The 14,581-nt window shown below is 42.5% G+C and overlaps 1 protein-coding gene across 1 annotated transcript in view; it reads left to right on the plus strand.

Annotated features, from left to right (window-relative positions):
• Nucleotides 1–121: 121 nt before the first annotated feature.
• The window catches only part of dnajc10 (DnaJ (Hsp40) homolog, subfamily C, member 10), a 34,891-nt gene continuing 20,431 nt past the window's right edge, over nucleotides 122–14,581 (plus strand). Inside the window, exons 1-12 of the mRNA XM_063214441.1 lie at nucleotides 122–344; nucleotides 900–1,215; nucleotides 5,219–5,384; nucleotides 6,992–7,042; nucleotides 7,248–7,330; nucleotides 7,822–7,953; nucleotides 9,165–9,258; nucleotides 9,484–9,561; nucleotides 9,727–9,770; nucleotides 12,150–12,281; nucleotides 13,808–13,897; nucleotides 14,328–14,438. Of these exons, the coding sequence (XP_063070511.1) occupies nucleotides 1,000–1,215; nucleotides 5,219–5,384; nucleotides 6,992–7,042; nucleotides 7,248–7,330; nucleotides 7,822–7,953; nucleotides 9,165–9,258; nucleotides 9,484–9,561; nucleotides 9,727–9,770; nucleotides 12,150–12,281; nucleotides 13,808–13,897; nucleotides 14,328–14,438 (1,197 nt within the window). The 5' untranslated portion in view covers nucleotides 122–344; nucleotides 900–999. The remainder of the gene's footprint in view (nucleotides 345–899; nucleotides 1,216–5,218; nucleotides 5,385–6,991; nucleotides 7,043–7,247; nucleotides 7,331–7,821; nucleotides 7,954–9,164; nucleotides 9,259–9,483; nucleotides 9,562–9,726; nucleotides 9,771–12,149; nucleotides 12,282–13,807; nucleotides 13,898–14,327; nucleotides 14,439–14,581) is intronic.

A 14,581-nucleotide genomic window follows, 5' to 3' on the forward strand; every position in this document is an offset into this window, starting at 1 on the left:
ATCCTTCACCTTATATTAGCAAACACTGTTTGTGAGATGCACGACAAAAGTTGCTCGGTAAAGTGGGGTGAACGAATAGACAGTAAAGTGAACGTGGCGCTCTGTGAGCGTCTCAAGGCGACGTCACATCATCTGGTGGCATTTGTTCACACACGCAACTTTGTGGGCAGGAACCACCCGGCATTGAGAATAGCGGAGAGTCCTTATCAAGCGTCAGCTAAACAGCTACTCCCGGATTCAAACCCGGATTAAAAGTGCACATTATCAGAGAGCCTCTGATCCTAGAGCAGCCAGTTGCTTCCATCATTCAAGAAATCCAGGAGCTTCGTTCATAGACGTGAAAGGTGACTGACTGTCCATGCATTGTTGTTAACATTAGCTAGCTATATCTTGCTAACTTTTGGTTGATCTGGAAAGTTAGCCCACGCTAGGCAGCCAATTAATGCATCTTAATGGCCAGTGCCACACACTTAAATTATCTTTTTTTTGTGGAAAGTATTGCAGCTATAAAAATGACTGGAGCTGCAATAGGCATAAGTAGCACCATGTAGACGCGATAAGATCTTTCCCTTTGCAGGTTGCAACTTTCTGTTTGCTGACCTAACTTTCTTGTGTGATGATGCCTCATATTATCATACTGAGAGTAGCAGCATGTTTTTGATGATTTCTTTATTTTTGTGCTGTAGTATTTTCGTTCTGTCTGAGAAAAGGTGTTGTGAGTTAATGTCAGCACTGTTCAAATTTGTGTTGAGATAGGCCACTATATTGTTGCTACATGCAGCAGACATAATGTTCTTCCAGACTGCCTCAGCTGATAAGAAAAAAAAGTAATAGGCAACAGTCATATGTTATGTCTTGTTGTTTTGCAAAAACAATGTTTTCTTCTTTTAACCCAACAGGATGCCTACAAGACATCCCTGGTAAATCCCTTGAAGATGAACGAGTTTGAATGAAGTTCACCAAGTTTTATAAAGTCTGACTTTTGAAAAATCTGCCAGGATGAACAGCAAGGACCAAAACCGGTTGTTATTCCAGCCAAGTCAACAGTCCTGGAAGAGGATACTGGTATCCTGTATTGCCCTGTGTCTCATCGCCATAGCTTACTGTGATGAGGACTATTACAAATTACTTGACGTGTCCAGAGAAGCGACCACGAGAGAGATTCGACAGGCCTTCAAGAAGCTGGCCCTCAAGATGCACCCTGACAAAAACCCAGTAAGTAATATTACATTGCTTGAAATTCCACTTAGCTGAGGCTTTTGTCCAAAGCGAATTGACGTTATTTTACAAGGTATTGGTTGCGGTCCCTGGAGCAGTATGGTGTTAGGTGCCTCACTCAAGGGCACCTCTGCCATTGAGTGGGGTAGGGAGTGGAAGCATGGGATTCGAACCTGCAAACCTCTGATCTTAAGCCCATGTCAAGTATCTCAATGCTGTCTTAGCCTGGTTTTACCATAGGCCTACCATCATACTGACTTAATAATACATGGGACATGTAAGGAAATGGGCAGTCATGGGTGAGTGGTTAGGGTGTCAGACTTGACGCCCAAAGGTTGCCGGTTCGACTCCCAACCCGCTAGGTTGGTAGGGGCAGTAATTAACCAGTGCTCTCAACCATCCTCCTCCATGACTGCGGTACCCTGACCATGATATCGTCCCGCTGCACTGCTCCCTTGGGGCACCATTGGGTCATTTCACGTGAAATCAGACACTTTGGGACCCGACCGACCCGGATTTCAATCATACTTGGTGTGCCTTTTCAGTAGCAAGGTAGCACCCCAGAACTGCATTGGTTTGAATCTGACACTAATATTAAGGGAGAAACAGACTAGGAAAGGTTCACATGTGAGGGTAGGACACTATACATTCAGCCTTGAATATATCAGTCAGTGTTAGTCACAAAAAGATGCCTGTGGTGTTGTTTGAAAGCTCTTTTCTGGCTCTACATATTACACAATCACCTTGGAATACAACTACTCTCAGAATATGAATTATGATAAATTGAAAAATAAAAAATTGAATATCTAAAAAACTCATATTTTAAAATGGCCAGTTCCTTGTCCAAACGTAGCCGGCAATGTCATGAGCAGCACCTAAAATGCTGGTGTTCGGTTTGTTATTCATTTCAGAGAGAATGTGACTCACAAATATGGCATCATACAGACCACTTACTAATAATATGGTAATACCATAGTAGCATCACATGACATAACAAAAACAAAACAAAAATGGTCAGTGTCCATGGTCCCAGGTTTCAGAAACTAAGGCAGATGTCAATTTATACACACCAAATGATGATATGTGAATGTTTGAACATTCCTTCTCTGTGTACCTGTGCCATCTTCCCTTTACCATACTTTAAAGAGATAATCAATGGCTACACTCTCATTTTGTACTCTACCAGTGCATTTGAAGCAGCAAGCTGTGTCTTTTGTAGATAATGTATAAGTACGTCCCGTTGCAGTTACAGGTTCCACTACCAGAAGCACATCCTGATGATCCATGACAAGTCTATCTGGTCTGACGGGAAAAGTGAAGGATGGAGATGGCCCATGAGGATGCAGGAAGTTCAGTTTCACCTCTCCAGTGCTCGGCATACATTCCTCAGCACATGCTAGCCACCAGTTGCCATCGTTAACAGCTACAACATACCCTTTGATGCTTGAAAATGTAACACATTCCTTTACTGGGCTCACTCTTTCAACTCTGCCTTCTCTGAATGCTGAAAATGGCCTAACTTCCACTGTGTCCATTGACAATGGGCAGAAGCTGTGTAGTTTTTGAGTACCTGGAATAGTTCTTGCAGATTCAAACCCTTTCAACAGGTTCTCAGCTTCATGATGGTACATCTCTGTTGTGGCAAACTGGCAATTGATGTTCTTGACATTATCCTTGACAAATTCAAACAGTTGGTATGGCGTTACAATTTAATTGTCAATAGGACGTTGCAGACTTGCTCGTGCAGCAACACATTTAACTGTCCCTCCAACGCCATCACATGGACCTTTGCCATGTGATGTGGCAAAAAAGTGCCACTCTGCAGGTATGTGAAAATCTGCCTCGTGGTGGCACAAATTTGTTGTGTTTTTAAGGTTCTTATATTGTACAGCCACAGCCATCAGAAAAAATATAGGATCTTCTTTGGACGTTCTGTCATTGAGATGAAGTGCACTGAGGAACTGAATTAGGAGCTTCTGAAACAGATGTACAGCAATTGTATCATGAATGTTTGCAGTCTGAAATAACAACAAAACATATTTTTTTCCCAGTTTCAACTGATCTTGGTAGTAGCATACAAAATGGATGGATTGTGGCCTGCACTGGTTGTTCCAGTGAAATGATTGAATAGCATCTTGAATTACAAAACTATAGTTTTAAAAACGTTCCTGGTTCAAGGGAGTCAGTCAAGGATAATGTCAAGAACATCCATTGCCAGTTTGCCACAACAGAGATGTACCATCATGAAGCTGAGAACCTGTTGAAAAGGTTTGAATCTGCAAGAACTATTCCAGGTACTCAAAAACTACACAGCTTCTGCCCATTGTCAATGGACACAGTGGGAGTTAGGCCATTTTCAGCATTCAGAGAAGGCAGAGTTGAAAGAGTGAGCTCAGTAAAGGAATGTGTTACATTTTCAAGCATCAAAGGGTATGTTGTAGCTGTACATGATGGCAACTGGTGGCTAGCATGTGCTGAGGAATGTATGCCGAGCACTGGAGAGGTGCAACTGAACTTCCTGCATCCTCATGGGCCATCTCCATCCTTCACTTTTCCCTTCAGACCAGATAGACTTGTCATGGATCATCAGGATGTGCTTCTGGTAGTGGAACCTGTAACTGCAACGGGACGTACTTATACATTATCTATAAAAGACACAGCTGCTGCTTCAAATGCACTGGTAGAGTACAAAAATGAGAGTGTAGCCATTGATTATCTCTTTAAAGTATGGTAAAGGGAAGATGGCACAGGTACACAGAGAAGGAATGTTCAAACATTCACATATCATCATTTGGTGTGTATAAATTGACATCTGCCTTAGTTTCTGAAACCTGGGACCATGGACACTGACCATTTTTGTTTTGTTTTTGTTTTTGTCATGTGATGCTACTATGGTATTACCATATTATTAGTAAGTGGTCTGTATGATGCCATATTTGTGAGTCAAATTCTCTCTGAAATGAATAACAAACCGAACACCAGCATTTTAGGTGCTGCTCATGACATTGCCGGCTACGTTTGGACAAGGAACTGGCCATTTTAAAATATGAGTTTTTTAGATATTCAATTTTTTATTTTTCAATTTATCATAATTCATATTCTGAGAGTAGTTGTATTCCAAGGTGATTGTGTAATATGTAGAGCCAGAAAAGAGCTTTCAAACAACACCACAGGCATCTTTTTGTGACTAACACTGACTGATATATTCAAGGCTGAATGTATAGTGTCCTACCCTCACATGTGAACCTTTCCTAGTCTGTTTCTCCCTTAATATTAGTGTCAGATTCAAACCAATGCAGTTCTGGGGTGCTACCTTGCTACTGAAAAGGCACACCAAGTATGATTGAAATCCGGGTCGGTCGGGTCCCAAAGTGTCTGATTTCACGTGAAATGACCCCATTGGGGGCTGACCCCTTGCACGGTTGAGGCATAAATGCAATTTTATTGTGTGCAGTGTTCACTTGTGTGCTGTGTCACAATGACAATGGGAGTTGGAGTCAGTTAATAAGTTAGTTAAAAACAACTGAACGGAACAAAGACACCTTTGGCTCTGGCAGGGCCAGGCTAACGCTGTCCTTGTTAAAGTTTTATTTCTTTCAGCTTCATTCGTTCAGTCCAAAGTCATGATGTCATCCTGAAGTCATGATATCATCCATTCCTGCAGCATGATGCGGCGGCCCATGGCAAGTTCCTGAAGATCAACCTAACTTGGAGTTAGTTAAGGAGAAATAATAATTGAGCAGAACAAAGACATCTATGGCTCTGGCAGGGCCTGGCGAATGCTGCCCTTGTTAAAGTTTTATTTAATTCCGTCTTTGTTCAGTCCAATGTCATGATGTCATCCTGAAGTCATGATGTCATCCATTCTTATTTATATGGTTGTTAGTTTTGTAAATGTGATATGATTTTTATTCTATCTGTATTGGCCATGATATAGCCATAGCTGCTGAAATGGCAATAAATGTAAACAATCAATTAATCATGTCATCCATTCCTGCAGCATGATGCGACGGCCCATGACAAGTTCCTGAAGATCAACAGAGCCTACGAGGTGCTGAAGGACGAGGACATGAGGAAGAAGTACGACAAGTACGGAGAGAAGGGCCTGGATGAGCAGAACCAAGGGGGACGATACGAGAGCTGGAACTTCTACAGATACGATTTTGGTAAGTATTGTGCAGTGCTAGCCAGGCTGTGCCCTCCTAGTGACGCAACACCTTCAGCGTAGCTTCTAGTCAGGCCAAGAGCAACACAAATATTGTTTCTGAGCTCCTGAAATAACGGGAACTCCTCCCAATTTGTCAGGAAGCAAACAACCATTTGCAAAGTAAGGGAGGCGGGTCAACCATGCTGTTTGGGAAATGTTAATTCACCTTTCGCAAAAGCCACGCCCCCTAGTTATTGTTGCTACGTCCGTCAAAAACTTAGAACCAGGCACACGTTTTGGCTGCGTTTCATAGGAAATGTGTGTAGCCTACACTATTGTATAGACATACACACGCTGATTACTAGAAGCCATATTCAACTGTGAAATACAACAACTTGATGATGCCGATCTAATGTCTGTAACCAGGACATTTTGATAGTGCTTGGTGTAAACTGGGACATTGCAGCCGTCCGCCAAGACCTTTGACGGGCTTTGGGCACACTGCGCAGCTCTTGGGCAGTCACACTGGGCGTCTCTCTTCTGTTCACTTTAATGGTTTTAGTTGACAGTTAATATCTTCATAACAAGGTTGGAACAAGCGCAGCCCCATTTCAGTGTTACTTGTTTTTGCTGTAACACTGGACGCATATACACACACACAAACCGGGAAGGAGAGAGGGTGGGGTCTGCTCCGTGGGCTGCGCATTTGGCGCATATTAAACAACGCAACTAGTAGTTTCCCAATAAAATTTGAATCATAATGCCGTGAATCCAATACTATAATATCATATAATATTGTCCTTAAGTCTGAGCGATGCATTGATTATTTGTTCAGGGTACGTAGGGGGCTATATTAGCAAACAAGACGATTGCACAGTTAGCCTGCTACTTTTAAATATGATCACCTGGAGCTAATAGCCTCCACATGGCTTAATCCATCCCTGTTATCAGTCCGCTTGAGGTTTTTGCTTCGGGAAAGTGAAAAAACGAGGTCCTAATCAATCTTTAGATGGTGTCGGACCGTGACGGTGCCATAGGCACACGTTTTATGTGTCCCTAAAATCGCAGGTTTTTGACAGACCTCCGACAAGTTCTACACTCCTTAGTTACCGTTGCTTAGCTCAGATTGGTTGGCGGCCGTTTGTGGGAGGGGTTTTGCGAAAGGCTTATTGTTATGCTCTTGGTCAGACCAAGTCTTGAAGAGATTTGAAAGTCGATGATAATCAGGCTAGTGCAGTGCACCCCCAGACAGGTCCTTCCTCAGAGTTGTTTTATATGAACATTATGCACATCCTGTGTCCAGGTGCTGCACAAAGACCGATTCAAGTTCTAGTAGAAAGAAGGCTGCACAATGTTTCTTCAATGCAGTGCAGAGAAGGGTCAGAACTTTTTTCTGTGCCATGGTTTGAAAGAAATGGTGGACTTCAAGTATGCCGATATTTTTTTTTCTCCTAAACTTGTTGTGTTTGCAAAGAAATGGAAGAGGAAGATAATCAGCAACCTGTAATTCTCTCTCTCTCTCTCTCTCTCTCTCTCTCTCTCTCTCTCTCTCTCTCTCTCTCTCTGTCTCTCTCTCTGTCTGTCTGTCGCTCTCTCGCTTGCTCTTGATTTGTCTCTGTTGTACAGGTATCTATGATGATGACTTGGAGATCATCACTTTAGATAGAGGAGACTTTGGTAAGTACGTTTTCTCAATCCCCCCAAATAAATTATGCCCCCACCCACCTCCCAATTGTTTTCTTAATTTGAGTTCCTTCTCTCCCATTCTAAGTAACACACAAGCCCTCAAGGCAAAGAAGAGAGACTGTTAACCCAAAAGCATTCATCTGCCCCCGGCCTTTTTGTTTACTTGTTTACTGTGTTGTTGTGGTTGTTATTTAAGATGCAGCAGTAAATTCTGGAGAGCTGTGGTTTGTGAATTTCTACTTCCCTCGCTGTTCGCACTGCCATGACCTGGCCCCTACGGTGAGATTTTAATGAAGCTATATATTTTGTTTTGAGATGTTCAGGGCATGTTTTCTAGTACGTATGCTCATTCTTGTTTGCTCGTTCTGGTTGTTTATTATAAGCGCTGCATATCTGTGCCTTCTGGGGTGCGTTTCTGGACAACATCGTTGCTGACTAAGATAGCAACTTATTTGGTTGCAATGCAATTTCCCATTGGAAACCTAGTAAGTTGCTAACTTGTTAGCAATGATACTTTTGAGAAGCGGGGTCCTGAATTGCCTTTTGTTGTTTTCTCCAACCCCTCTACAGTGGAGAGAGTTTGCCAAAGAGATGGACGGTGTGATCAGGATAGGTGATTTAAATGAAGCTATATATTTTGAGATGTTCAGTTCAGGGCATGTTTTCTAGTTCGTACGCTCATTCTTGTTTGCTCGTTCTGGTTGTTTGTAAGTAAACGCTGCATGTCTGTGCCTTCTGTACTGTCTTTTGATTTTCCCTTTCCTCTACAGTGGAGAGAGTTTGCCAAAGAGATGGACGGTGTGGTGAGGATCGGGGCCGTGAACTGCGGCGACAACGGGAGGCTGTGCCGCAGCCGCGGGGTCACCAGCTACCCCAGCCTGTACATGTTCAAAGCAGGCATGGTGAGAGGCATTACATTACATAACATTACATTACATTACATTTAGCAGACACATTTTAAAAATATATTTATTTATTTTTTACTTTATTTTTATGATAGGACGGTGAAAGAGTGACAGGAAGTGAGTGGGGAGGGAGATGGGGAAGTGGTTGGGAAAGGACCCGGGCCGGAGTCGAACTCGGGTCAGCCGCGTAGCAGACGAGTGCCCTACCGTTAGTGCCACAGTAGGGCCACATTTAGCAGACGCTTTTGACCAAAGCGACTTACAAGGAGGACATTCAAGCAGGTGCAGAGTGTGGGGTGACGTCAATGCAGAGTACAGCAGTATACAAGTAATGTAGAACAGATAGAGAGCAGAAGAAATAGTTGAGGATCTATTAAAGGGACACTGTGCAGGAAATGGTCAAAAAAGGTACTGCAATTATACCGCTTATTGAAATTGGGCTGCCTATTGCCAAATTTGATCTTTACATGAAAGTTTACTAAGTATGAAACAAAAAAATTCTTGTATGGTCCAAGTACAGTCATTTTTGCAGCTAAAAATTGCTATTTTTGGAAATTCAAAATGGCGGACCATGGAGAAGATCCCCCTTTTCATGTATGAAAAATGCAATTTTTCCAGTCATAATGAATACTTAGAATTTGATGCTGGTGGTAAGTATTCATGAAAAAGGTAACATTAGTGAATGGGCAGCATGAATTCTGGAAATAAACAACTAAAAATCTCACACAGTTTCCCTTTAAGGATAGTGCAGATTAGTACCCATGACTAGAGATGAGTCTTCACTACCCCAGCCTGTACATGCTCAGAGCAGGGATGGTGAGATGCATTCAACTTCCACCCTGTTGTGCAGTGGTGGTCCTGGCTGGCGCAATGCTTTACTTCGTTACTCTCATCGTCCGGTATCCACCAATCAATAGTTGTGTGTTAAGTGTGCACTATATCAGTCGCTGTCTTGCTGTAGTGTTTCATTTGTAGGGTATAGATAGTTTGCACATGTTGCACTGAGGAGTGAAATGCTTTCTTTGAGTATCGTTGCGCTGTAGAGAGGGTTTACATTGCTCATGTGTGTAGTGTGAGTGACAATAAAAGACATTATGTCCTATTCTGTAATGGCCCAGTAAACCAGTGGGTTGCTCAGGTAGACAGTTCTCATTTTAGTGACCATTGATCTGTCGTATAAACAAGGTGATTTTTTTTGTTCCCAACAGAATTCGGAGAAGTACTATGGAGACCGGTCAAAAGAGAGCCTGACCAAATTCGCCATGCAGTTTGTCAAGAGCAGAGTCACAGAGCTATGGCAAGGTGAGACATGTGGTGAAGCAACGATTTCAATTTGCATGGGCTGTATTTTGGAGCTTTGCATCTGTGTATTTCCTCTTCTGACATGTACTCGTTTGTGTGACTCGAGTATGAAGGAAAATCAATGTCAAGGTTTGCCCCCCCCCGTGACCCTTTCAATCTCCAGTTGTCAGCTTGTTGCTTGACTGACGTGAAGGGCTTTTGTGTAATTGGTCTCTCATCTCACAGGCAACATCGTCAATGAAATTGACCGTGCGTTTGCGGCGAGGATCGGCTGGCTGATTACTTTCTGTGCCGACACTGGAGGTAAGGAAACTCAGAGTTTCACCTGTGGTGTACAAAACTCTGTAGGTGTCCTGGCATAATGCAGGGTTATGATATGGAATTAACTTGGAACAACTAATGATTATTTATTTCACTTGGTTTCATATGTAAATGTATTGAAAGATGTGTCCCACGTTTCTTTGGCAGACTGTTTGGAGTCTCAAACAAGGCAGAAGCTTGCTGGGATGTTGGTATGTGTTTACCGGACGACAGCACAACACAAGACTTTATTTCAGGGGGTTGACCCTTGTTCATGCACACACACTCTGCAGCGTAGGCAGTAAGGCTGTAACGATATTGCATCGAACCGAGGGATCGCGGTACGCAGACCCACGAACCCCTATCGCGAACCTTCCTCGCAGAATCGCGATGCGCCCTTTTAAAGTTCTTACCCCTCAGTCTATAAAACAGCAGGATACAGGCAAATGCTTGCATATGCGCTTAATGCTTGCATATGCGCTCAAAGACAATTAGAAATGGGGTGCACATGAGCGAGTAACACTTCCATTCTCCCCTCTCTCCTGTAAAATGTTCCGTCCAACCAGCACGTGCATTGGTTGTTATTCATTGCCGCCCACAGAAACCTCCGCGAGACAAAAAACTTCGGCAAACGTCGGAAGGTAAAGCACAGAAATGAACAACAGACCAAGAAGGCTTTATCAAACGTGTGAAGATGTTTTTGATTCATGCATGCGCCGATGTATGTTGAGTGGAGATAGACGTTGAGCGGAGAGAGAGAGAAGGAGAGCGAGAGAGAGAGAAGGAGAGCGAGAGAGCGAGATGCTCCGCCTGACCAAATGTTAAATCGCTACGCTCATAAGGGAGTGTCTGAAGTCGGGCGAACGTTTAGGTCAATGTGGATATTAGGCAGCATTATTTCCTCCCCACATTGACCGCCTGTCTAGCGAAAGCATGCTCCATTTCAGCCACTGCATCTATTCCCGCTCTTGACAAAATGCCAAATCACAAAACCAAACAATGGACAACGTGCATGTTGCATACTGAGAACATAACTGAGGTTCATTTCGAGTTTTGTTTGTATAAACGTGTGCGCGCTGCTGCACGATCAAAACAGTTACAAAAATATTAAACATCAAAATTAAGTGTTGCATTTATGTAAGTAACTTAATACAACATGTTTCCTGACGAAATATGACCAGTGTTGTTTTCAGTTAGCCTAATGTTTGGATATTAATTGGATAATGTTTGATAATGTGAGACAGTTGTTATAGGCTACTGGAACCCTGACCCTTCTCTCTCCATCTCTGTCTCTCACACATGGTCAGCATCTCAGCATGATTATGATCTAAGCCTATTAGTAATAAGCCTATTTTTCCTTGTTGAATTAATATCCCTTATTTCTCTGTGCTGTGCTTTGATGTGAACACCTGGGGAACAGGTTGCAGTGGTAGGCCTATATCTGCAACATTATTTAGTAGACCTACAAAATTAATGTAGGCAGGTAAATGCAAAAAGAAAGCATAGGCCTATATATAAATATAGCCTATAATTTATTTTCTTCTTATTGTTTCCCTTTAAAAATAATAATATCGTGGGGCATATCGAACCGAGGGTCATATATCGTGATACAAACCGAATCGTGGGTTGGGTGTATCGTTACAGCCTTAGTAGGCAGTTTGTCCTAGACAGGTTCCTCTTTGCGTCTGTGGTGTGGTGTGGTCTGGGGTGGGGTGCGGTGTGGTGTAGGGTGTGGTGTTACTCTAGGACAGTAGGGGTGGGTATTGGCAAGGGGATCACGATTCGATGCGCATCACGATACACATGCCACGGTGCGATGCTGTCACGATGCACTGCAATACATGTGTTATTGCGATTCATTGCGATATTTACTTCAGTAAATGTGTAAAAATAAATTTTAAAAGTATAGTTTTACCTACTCTCTACTGAAAAAATGAATCAGCGGCACATTCCACGGATTTATTATTTTTTTTTTAACTTTTTTTAGTATTATTGAATAATCGTTTTTCATTGTCATGAGTCAATGCAGTATATCTCGTGAAGTATCGCGATACATTGTCATGAATCGATAGCCTGATAAACCAGCCTAAATGTGAGACCGGAGTAATTTAGTCTGGCCCCGATGAACTATACCTCCGAAGATTGTTGATGAGAACAACCTGTTGTTTTTCAAACCGTGCCGGCGCTCTGACCAATCGGCGGTCTTTGCCGTTGATGTGCTTTCCCAACTGTGTTGCGAGATTCGTCGTCACTCCCTCAAAACCCCGCCCGTTTTGATTCAAAACAAATCTCTGCGTTGTGATTGGGTTTGCCAGACTCTGGGCACAGTGTTCAAAACGTTCTCAGATCCGAGGCCAGACCAACTCGCAGCTGAAAAATGTTGGCGTCCCAGCGGGTGGCGCTGGTTTACCAGACTAATGAATCGATGCAGTATATCATGAAAATAAGTATTGTGAATGATAAATTGTCATGAATCGATGCAGTATATCATGAAAATAAGTATTGTGAATGATACATTGTCATGAATCGATGCAGTATATCATGAAAATAAGTATTGCGATGCATTGTCATGAATCGATGCCCCCCTATAGGACGGCCTGGTGAACGTGGGCTGGATGGACTGCTCCACCCAGAGGGAGCTGTGTGAGAGTTTTGACGTCTCCACCAGCACCACCGCCTTCTTCCCACCCGGGAGCATGCTGAAGGAGAAGGACAGCGTTTTGGTAAGGGCTGTTCATAGAATAAAGGGAAAAAGCACAGTGGTGTGGTCTACGTAGAAAGCAGGTATACGCAGTATACCTAGTACCTCAAAATGTCATGGATTTCAGTATACCCACCTAAAATGTATTGATCCATTATTTAGAATAGCACAAATACATACAGTATACTCACCTCAAAAAATGCTCAAATATACAGTATACAGTACCACAAAAAAGTAGACTACACCACTGAAAAAGCACACAATGTTTTAAGAGATGAATTGTCGTGAGACCTGACGCGCTCCACTCACGCTGAAAAATTTGGTAAATTCAGTGCACTGGAAGCGCCCGGACGCTGCCCTGTCAACGGTCAAAAACGCAGTACGTGAACGATGGACCCTGCACGCACTAAACAGCCGCCATGTGTTGTTTACGTAACGGAAGAAAGAAGTCTCTTAGTTCTGTTAGTAGGCCTTATGTTGATGAAACATGAGACCATGCAGGCGATAATGGCCATCGTTACAAAATGCAGAAACTGTTGGAACAACTCTCAAAATACACAATAAACAGTAACACTAGCTTCTTATTTCCTTACCACACCATGGATGAATGAGAGGAATCACTGGATTGCTTCTGAAAAAGTTGTGTTCTCAATTCCAATGTGTGATTTAGTGACGCTGCCCATTTTTCTCCTGGACACATTTCCTTATCTGTGTAATATGATCACTGTACAGGATGGTGAAAAACCTGTTGAGCACTGGCTGCCTACCTGCAGTACCTCCAATGGTGACCGAGTTCTCATGCGGGTGTCCGTTGAGGCATATTTCATGGCAATATGAAGGATAAAATGCTTATCTAATAACCGGTAGTGGCCCAGAAGAGTTTTAATTAAACGACGATGAAGTCTTGTTTTATTTGACACTTGAGACTTTGGGTGTTTGTGTAATGCAGGTAATTACAATCACATTACACAGAGGAAATGACAACAAGGCCGGGCGGAGGTGGGGCAGATGTACTGTGTCACAAGTAACGCTAGTGGTGCCTCATTTGCTACGCTTACATGATGTTTTTAATTCCGAATGAATAATTCAGAATTAAATAGTTACGTAATAGAGTTTACTTTTGATCTTTCCTTTAATTCCGAATTAAGAGGTGTTTACATGACGTTTTCAAAGCGGAATTAAGCTTCATTCAGTTCATTAAAGTCAGTTAATTCCGAATTAAATATCTCATGAAAACGTAGCAAATATATATATAGCAAGAATATTTTGATATTTTGTCCATATTATATTACATTACATAACATTTACATTACACTTAGCTGACGCTTTCATTCAAAGCAACTTATTTTAAATGCAGGGTATTGGTTACAGTCCCTGGAGCTTAGTGGGCCTAGGTGACTTTCTCAAGGGCACCTCAGCCATGTAGTGAGATAGGGAGTGTAAGGGTGGGATTTGAACCCACAACCCTCTGATCTAAACCCATCCCCTTAACAACTAGGCCATAGCTGCCCATTCTCACACTATGTTTTGTGTGTCATTTGTGCACAGTATCTGGAGTCTCTGGATGCCAGGGAGATCTACAGCGAGGTACTCAAACATCTCCCAGACCTGGAGACCCTCTCAAAGGAGTCCTTCGAGGTAAAAAAAGATATATATTTTTTTCTGCCTTTAGTAAAACTTGGGGTTTTCTTGTACTTCAGACATGTCAAAGTTTTATCTTTTACCTGATGTGTTTCAATGGTATAGCTTCTGTCTTCATCAGAGGGTTTTACTATACCAGTTAGACATAATGATCGTCATACATCTTTTTCTGTTTTTTTGTGCTAGTTCTGCTTTTCAATGCTGTTATCTCCTCCCTTATTCAAACCCTTCTTTATAAACTGTGCTGAAGTTGCTCATTCATATTCTCTAATTTCTTATATACTTTTCTCAGGGCTGTGGGACCAGCTGCTTGCTTCTGTAATATTTGGTGTAAAATCTCTGTTGATCATTGGCTAGTGATTTAATTCCGTAGTTTGCCTGTTATTACAGTAATCGTTTTTTTTTTGTTTTTTTTTATGGTTGTTAGGCGAAGTTGGCTCGTCACCGATGGCTGATCAGTTTCACGTTTGGCCAGACGGGCCTGGCATCGCACGAGTACAAGAAGCTGAGTGCCCTCCTCAAGAACGAGCACATACAGGTGAAGACAAGACAATCAGAGAGAGTAGAGAGAGAGAGGTTCCATTGGCCCATTGTTTCCTGGTTCTATTATTGGGGGGGAAACCTCCCTTTAGGCAGACCTAGGCAGACCTGAGGACTGTTCTATTCAATGCTAGGAGCATT

The sequence above is a fragment of the Engraulis encrasicolus genome, chromosome 13 (assembly GCF_034702125.1).
Source record: "Engraulis encrasicolus isolate BLACKSEA-1 chromosome 13, IST_EnEncr_1.0, whole genome shotgun sequence".
Lineage (NCBI taxonomy): Eukaryota > Metazoa > Chordata > Actinopteri > Clupeiformes > Engraulidae > Engraulis > Engraulis encrasicolus.